Genomic DNA, 8,844 nt, shown 5'->3' with positions numbered 1-8,844 from the left:
CCTTAGGTATAATAAAAAAATATTCAGACAAATACATAACAAAAACACCAGGACTTACAAATATATATAACATACAGAAAATTGCACTACTGGGCACTGCACACATCCTACGCAAAACAATTTCAATACAGTAACTATAAGAGCACCACAGCAAACCACAGCACATACCCAAGGCGCACAGAGCTGCGCTCGGTAGTGATGTGAAAGCACGTTATAAAAATAAAACTACTGAATAATAATAATAATAATAATAATAATAATAATAATAATAATAATAATAATAGTAATAATAATAATAATAAAAAATTTTCCCCCAGGACACCTGATGAAGGCTGGAGAGTACATCAGCCGAAACGTGTTAACAACAAACAAGATGAGGACAAATATCCATCAAATGTAAATTATGTACTAACAGTGTGCCGAAGTCATCACCCCAAAGCAGACACAGACAGACTATATCTACCTTACTCAGAAGGAGGCTGTGGCCTGATATATCTATATCAGAGACTTACATTAAAATAACAACAGTTGGACTAGCAAAGTACTTAGAAACAAGGAGTGGAAGACTACTGCATGTAGTAAAGCAACATGAGAAAAAGAAAATGCTTTTCTCTATACACAAGGAGGCGACAAAATACAAAACAGAAACAAACTACACTAACCCCCAGATGACAACATAGCAGAATGGTCAAAGAGACAAAAAACATGAAAACTGAATTACAAAAGACACTGAAGAAGAAATGAAGAGAAAAATCACTTAATGGCCAATACCCTCCAAGGCTTGACAGAGAGGAAGTGAGCCTAAATAAAAGCCAACAATAACTCAAAAGCTTTGGACTAAAAGCCAAAACAGAAGGACTGATTCTTGCTGCACAAGACCAATGCCTGACTACAAAATTATAAAAACAAAATAATGAAAACAGGCCTCAATACAAAATGCAGAATGTGCAACTAGCATAATGAGACAGTTGACCACATCATCTCAGGCTGCTTAGTCCTTACCAAGTCTAAATAAATATAGACACAACAACGTAAGCACTTATATGATATTTAATACACCTTTATATATATTACTGTTATATGCTCATTCTACTTGTAAATACTCAACCATAAAGTATTGTCAGTTAGGCAAGCTGAAGTATGCAGATTAATGTTAATTGTCTATGGGTACATCAAAATGGCTATAGCAAGATTTGAACTGATGAACATAGGTTTAGTAATCAACCTTCTTAAACTTAAGATTACTATCATTATTACAAATCAAAATATATATCATTCTATATATGCTGATCCAACCAACTCAAATTCTACAGCCCACTAACTCTTTCCATAGATTTTCTATTCATAATTAAAGTGATATAGTAGATGAAACATGATAGTGTAGAAATTGTACAGCTTGTGAGTTGTGAGATCATATTTGTTGCTGGTGAATCACTGCTCCTGAGTAAGAGACTAAATTCTATATGCTTCCACTTATATAATTTCAAGATCATTTGAGAATGTAATGTAATATACTGATGTCCTATCCACAGGAACATTATTTATTTATTTATTTGACACTTCAGTGTCTATATAAAGCATTAGTATTATGATTTTTGTGGTCCATTGTAATATTTGATTTTTGTTTTTAAGCAACTGAAAAACAACTATTTTTTTTTACATGTCATGCAAAACAAAATTTAATACTCACAACTGATCTTGGTTCACCGTGGATGTCATATGATTCATCTAACTTTGATGGTTGTTTAAGTTCTACTCGACATTCATGACGTTCCAGTGCTACAAGTGAGTAGTCGGTTTATATCATAATGCAAAGTTTTGAAATGTTTACTTAAATTACTATCATCAATAAATTATAGATGTACCCCCATGTCATCAATAATGATGGAGCTTTTGTTGAAAAGTGTACATGATGAAAGTTGCTAATGAGAGTATGAGGATGTAAATAAAAATGGCAAAATAACAAGAAACTGAGAAAATTATATTTATCACTCACCAAATATTATACAGATTTGATTACTGTTAATATGTACAATATGTTGTAGTTAATGATTCACTCACTATTTTACATTGCTGTTTTCTACAATAAACACTCTACCTAATTTCACAAATGTTGTATATGTATTCAAAATATATACACATTCATACATGGGTACATGTTCTTGCAAATGGGTTAAGGGGCAGCAGGTTTAGTTTATGCAAAAATTGCACATTTACAACATATGCAACACATTCCCTGCAAATTATTCACATCCGTGCATATGTGTGTCTGTATATGTGCATGTTTGATTCAAAATAGATTTTCTTTGCTGGTGGCATATAAAAAGCACCCTTTGAACATTGCACCTCACAGAAGCAATGATAAGTGACTGAGACCTTTGGTGATAAGCTGTGCTTGAGGAGACCTGTGAAGCCAAGTGAAATTGTAGTCAAGGTTGATGTCAGTGTCATGTAACAGGCACCTGTGCCGGTGGCACATAAAAAGCACCCATTACTCTCTTGGAGCAGTTGTCATTAGGAAGAGCATCCAGCTGTAGAAACCATGCTAAACCAGCCCTCCAGCTTACCAGTTTCAGTCAAACCATCTAACCCATACCAGCATGGAAAGCAGATGCTAAATAATGATGATGATGATGATGATGATGATGACGATGATGATATAAATAGAGAAAACACAAAAAATGAATATGATTAAACTTTCAAATTCTATTGTTATGTCATAATCATTTGTAATATATATGTATGCATGTGTGTGTGTGTGTGTGTATATATATACAGATGTACTTGAGTTAGTATTTATGTGTATATGATATTTTCTCTCTTCCCACTGTCTAGTTTCCTTTCCTCCTTCTTCAAACAGCTGAGTGTTACCAAAAAGAAAAGTATATATGCTCAGTTTCATCACCATCATTGTTTAAGACCACATGTTAAGCAATGATGATGTAGTAACACCGTGCGCATGTGTGGAATTCAACAAGCAAGCTTTCCCGCTTCATTCTCTCTCTTTCTTGCTGGCCAGCGATTGAGCATGGACGTGTTTAGCTGTCTCTCTCCATCTTACGCTCGACAGCTCGCTTACATCTACATACCAACGTCCCAACAACCATGCTCACACAGAACAGAAGCTGTAACAACAAACAAGAGCTAAAGATGTATATATTTACCACCTGAATAAATGTTGTTTAAGTTGATAGTCTGGAGTTCAGCGTTCCGTTATATTCATAATATTATATAGGAAAGTCAGGTATACATCTAATGATGTATAACCAACTTTCCTATAATGATAATGATGATGAAACTGAGTATTTTATATATATATAGATATATACTCACTCATACAGCATAATATTTCTTTAGACTTTGTACTTAATTATGGGAAGCAAATCTAATCTTCCTAGTAATTGTAATCTTTTTCGAATAATTGTTTCTTACATAGGAATAAAGTGTGAATAAAAATGGGAAGCCAAACATTCATGCATTAGCAAAATAAGAGAGTAAAATGTTTCTAATTAGGAGCTAAAATGTGTTACAGACTCAACATACTGAGAATTTACTTTTAATTGCTATTTTGGAAAATCCAGATAGTATTTTAGATCAATTTAAATTATTTAAATTGATAAAAAATACACAAGCAGTTTTGAAACTCTAAATGTTACTAAGGTTGATTTAGTCCTTTATCTAGAGTGTAAAGAAAGCAAGTCTGAGCCAGAAGGTACACAAAGGTCTGAACTTGAGAGTAGAAAACAAATTCAGGTAGAAGAGTGTGATATGATTCAAGTTTATTTTAAGTAGATCAATGATATCATATATTTGTTTCGAAATAAGAATAAAACAATAACTATGATACATTCTGTAATATGAATGAATTTATTGAAAATAAACATTGTAGTATGAAAAGTAAAACAAGGACCAATAGAGTTCTATATTTAAGAGATGAGGAATTATTTACATTATTTACATTATTTACATTTGACGGATATTTGTCCTCATCTTGTTTGTTGTTAACACAACGTTTCGGCTGATATACCCTCCAGCCTTCGTCAGGTGTCTCGGGCATATGGCGTAGTGGTTAAGAGCGCGGGCTACTAACCCCAAGATTCCGAGTTCGATTCATGGCAGCGACCTGATTAATAATAGTAATAATAATAATAATATAATAATAGTAACATCGTTAGGAATGAGAACCCAGGTTCAAAATTTCCCCGAGACACCTGACGAAGGCTGGAGGGTATATCAGCCGAAACGTTGTGTTAACAACAAACAAGATGAGGACAAATATCCGTCAAATGTAAATAAATAAATAATGTAAAGGACCAATAGGACACATATATTAATGGTACCTCAGCACATGTATCCTCAGTAACAGGAGCACATTTCATATGGTAGAGGTATTCCCCCTCTCACTCTCTGGGAGAGAGGCACAAGCACATACACAGACGTATACACACACGGCAGTAACTTCCGCCTACCAAATTCAATCACAAGGTTTCGGTCAGCCCGGGGTTATAGCAGAAGACACTTGCCCAAGGTGCCACGCGGTGGGACTGAACCCGAAACCATGCAGCTGGGAAGCAAGCTTCCTAACCACACAGCCATGCCCGTAGAATATATATATTCAAGGGAGAAATTGAGATTTTAAGATAAAGCTTTTACAGTGATTAAAATAATCTAAGATTAACAAGTCATTGGTAAATACAATATTGATTTCAAATTTTGGCACAAGGCCAACAATTTAAGGGGAGAGGTAAGTTGATTATACTGACCCTAATGTTCAACTGGTACTTAGTTTATGGAGCTTGAAAGGATGAAAAGCAAAGTTGGCTTTGGCAGAATTTGAACTCAGAATGAAAAGACAGATGAAATGCAGCTAAGCATTTTTTTCCAGCATGCTAACAATTTTGCCAGCTCGCTGCCTTCTTGGTAAATACAGTATTAATATATGAAATCAAATGTTAAATCCTACAACTGAATATTGACACTGCACACAAATCAAAACACTTAAGACTTATGATGGGTATAAATGTGTTGGAGAAGTCAGAAGCAGATCATAACAACACTATTAAGAACCTGACCTTGCCTGAGCCAAACATAAACCACAGCAAAACATAAAGTACATATAAAGTTTGGCTATGATCAGCAGGAGGAAGAGGAAAACTTGAGGAAGAAACAAAGAAAATAGGATAACATCATAATCATCATCATTACACTCTTCATCCTCATCCTCATCGTATGTCTGTTTTTCCATATTTCTACAAGTTGAACAAGCATTCTCCAACACATTCCATCACGTGTTGCAGACAAAAGACAATAATTATTTCTACTTAGTTACAAGGACAATGTTTCAAAGTAGGAAAAAATATAGCTAATATCTTATAGGGATTTTATTTTATCAATTACAGCAAACTTATTAGTATATACAGTTCTATGTCTCACTGTATGAATCTTGAGCAGTGAGACAAAGAACTGTATATATTGATTAGCATGCAGTCTTAGTTATCCATGTTATACTAATCTAGAACTTTAAATAATATGCACTGTACTATATAAAGTGTAAAAGAGAAATACTTACAACAGGATAAAGATTGTTTCTGACGCCTTTTCTGCCGGGCAAGCACATTAGGGAGGCTCTACAAATAAATACAACCTTTGTTATTTTAACTCTTACTCATGCATTTGAACATATTATATATGCTTTTCAACACACTGATATGCGTGGTTGATCAAAGAACTGACCAAATGAAACCACAGTTCAGGAAAGTAATCTGTGTTTATCTTACATTAACAAGTATAGGCATGACTACAGATTAAGAAATTCACTTTATAATCAAATGGTTTGGGGTTCAGTCTCCCTACATGGCACATTAACTATAGAATAAGACTGACTGATGCCTTGCAAGTGACATTAGCATATGAAAACTGTGCAGAAGCCAGCTAGCCAATTGGTAGCTTGCCTGCCCACTGAGTGGAGCAGTGGAGTCAGGAGTGAGTGGGGAAATAAAAGAGATATTTGATAGTGCAGAGCAGAAGCATAGTAATGATGATAAAGTAAACAGGAAAAGAGAGAGTGAGACAGAGAGTACATGCTGTTGAGTAGGTTGCAGAAGTGGATGGGGAAGAGTAAGACATACATAGTGCATGAGGTGGATGAGACATATGTTGGTGGAGGAGGTAAGATAGTATGGTTGCACAGTGGGGGTGAGTAATCAATGAAAAGCTGTGTACCTTTATATCTAAAATGTTCATATGCACTCAAACATTGAAAGACCTTTGCTGTGGTTACTGTCTTAAAGAATAAATTCTCCTAATAGGACAGTATATTTTCACGCACATACTGTCTATAAGGAGAATTTCTTCTTCAAGACGGTCACTGTAATGAAAGTCTTTTAACATCTGAATGTAAATATGTTAAATATAAATGTGCACAACTTTGTTTTAATCATCATTGCTTAGTGTATCTTTGATTAATTAAATCCAGATTGAAAAGTTCTTAGTGGACTATGAATAACTGATTCAGTGTCTATAACTGATGACACATAACTATGCAGAAACAAAGAGGATGACAAAGGAATGCAACAAATGGTGAGATGCTGTGTTGGAGAGGCCCAACCATCTCATGCAAACAAGATGCAGATGATGATGATGATGGCGATACATTTTTCTTTATGTTAAGATGATCGAACTTACAACTGTTGATCAATGCAGCCTTTGCATTCTTTCACAAAAATTATGCATCAAGCACTCTTTTTTTCTGAAAAGTACATTAACAACCTCACTCCATAATTGTGTGTATGTGTGTGACCGCATGTGTAGTGTATGTATGTTCTCTTCTATTTTTAAATAAAGTGGTTTCTAACAAAGATGTGAACTTGAGAAAAAGTCTTGCATATTTTTACTGTTTCACTCACAGATTGTATTTGTAATGTGCATATTAAATGGTTGATTTCTTTTATTTTGAAAATCCTGACTTTTCCAGACTGTCATTTTAGGCATTTACTCACAAAACCAAATGCATCAATTATTAATGATATAAATGTAAATTTATAATCTAGGTATAGAAGCTGAAAGTTTTGAAGCAGTTGTCTATAATTATTCTCTTTGTCTTTGACATTTGAAGAAATATTCACATCAGCAGGATAGATGATCTATGAGTAAGTACATCCTTTTTTCTTGTCTGTTCCAAACAATAATATCCAACCTGTTATATTTACACTTGGTAGAAGTTTTGATAAGAATGTTCCACAAATATTCCTGGTGTTGATGGTTATATATGTAATCAATAACAGGGGTGCTCTCTATATTCATCCAAGAACAGTTTTTTTCAGATGGCACTATATATTATTTTAGCAATGTAGACTTGCATTGGGAAGTAATATCTTGATGAAAATTTTGGGCAGTTGCTGATTAAACATATGATGTGACATAATTGACATTTCCAGTCGCGTCTTGGGGCACCAAGGGCTTCACTGTCCTTTTTGTTTATTAAGTGTTTTGTTGCAATCTCCTGCTCTTGGATTGCAAAAGCACAGCCTTCAAAGTGCGATGTGATGTAGGATTCATGAGACCAAGAAAGGCTGCACATTATGTTGATATTACAGCCATCTTCAAGTCTTTGGGAAACACACCCATGCATAGTCTTTGTTTATTTTTTGTTTTTTTTTTTGGTATACTGAGCATTTCACATACAGATTTTCTTTGAGGTATGTTAGCTCAGCTGCTTTTCAGTTGTATGAGTTGTCAAGAAGACAGTGCTACCCGAGAATGTCACTGCTGACATGTAAGATGTTGTTTTCTTCTCTTTTCAATATTAGGTTTAAGCATTTACTTAATTGCTGTAGTTTAGCAGGTGCTGTCTGAGAAAGACTATACAACATTTGAAGGCTGTTTGCACTGATCTCAAGCCTCTACTTCTATTACTTCTTCTGAGGTAGGGCTTGTTGATATCACTGTTTCTGTGGAAGCTTCCAGCTGATGTCAGGATCTTACAGGTCTTAATGTCTATGTTGAGAATTCCCTCTACAGCCAAGTCAAATAATCCAAATATTGGTATCAGCATTGGTGCTTTAAATGTATTGTCTTGTAAGAGGAGAGTTCCAACTACCATATTTTTTTAAAGTCTGGTGTAGTATTCTTGGGTCATCATCATCATCATTGTTTATCATCTACTTTTTCGTGCTCACATGATTCAGAGGGAATTTGTTGAGGCTTACATCTATAATGCAATGTCAAGGCAAGGAGACCTTTGTATGATATGTTTTCATCAATGCCAAGGTATCTTTAGCATTCTTTACATGGAACAGGAGAGATGGAGAGACCACTGATGCTCAGGTTTTGGGTTTGGGAGATTGGTTTTTTCATGTACAACAATCAAATATGAACACTTCTATTGGCCAAATTCCATTCTTATGTCAGCTGAAAATGTTAAGTCTAATTTTTTTTGGCATTGTAAACACTTTTAGCACCCACAAAGAAATTATGGGTTACACTGGTATCTTTAAAAGTTGCAATCGGAAACATGTGACTATTGAATTTTTATAGTAGAAATGATAATGGATTTAATGTCAAAATAAACAGAATGATAGAATGACTATCTCCTGGGAATATTCCATTTGAAATATTTTCCTAATCCTAAATCCTAATAAGTAGGAAGGTAGATAAAACACAAACCCCTTCAGGTAGATGGCCCTGCTCAGTATGTAGAAAAGGAGTAGGTAGTAACTCTATAAGATGTACCCGGTGCAAGCTATGGACACATAAGAGGTGCAGCAACATCAAAGGCAGGTTAACTAGCAAGTTAGTTTTTGTTTGTGGCAGATGTTCAGGTGCAATAAAGACTGCAAACAAACA

General features: G+C 34.7%; 1 protein-coding gene across 8 annotated transcripts in view; it reads right to left on the bottom strand.

Moving 5' to 3' along the window:
* The window catches only part of LOC106872580 (serine/threonine-protein kinase Nek4), a 216,828-nt gene that overhangs the window by 102,606 nt on the left and 105,378 nt on the right, over positions 1 to 8,844 (bottom strand). For all 8 annotated transcript variants that reach the window (XM_052967279.1, XM_052967281.1, XM_052967280.1 and 5 more), the window contains 2 exons: positions 5,570 to 5,627; positions 1,691 to 1,779 (listed from right to left, as the gene is read on the bottom strand). In XM_052967279.1, coding sequence (XP_052823239.1) covers positions 1,691 to 1,779; positions 5,570 to 5,627 — 147 coding nt within the window. The remainder of the gene's footprint in view (positions 1 to 1,690; positions 1,780 to 5,569; positions 5,628 to 8,844) is intronic.

This window comes from Octopus bimaculoides, chromosome 4, assembly GCF_001194135.2.
Source record: "Octopus bimaculoides isolate UCB-OBI-ISO-001 chromosome 4, ASM119413v2, whole genome shotgun sequence".
In the NCBI taxonomy this organism is placed as follows: domain Eukaryota; kingdom Metazoa; phylum Mollusca; class Cephalopoda; order Octopoda; family Octopodidae; genus Octopus; species Octopus bimaculoides.
Note: the sequence above shows the minus strand (reverse complement) of the source record. Positions and strands in the feature narration are given on the sequence as shown.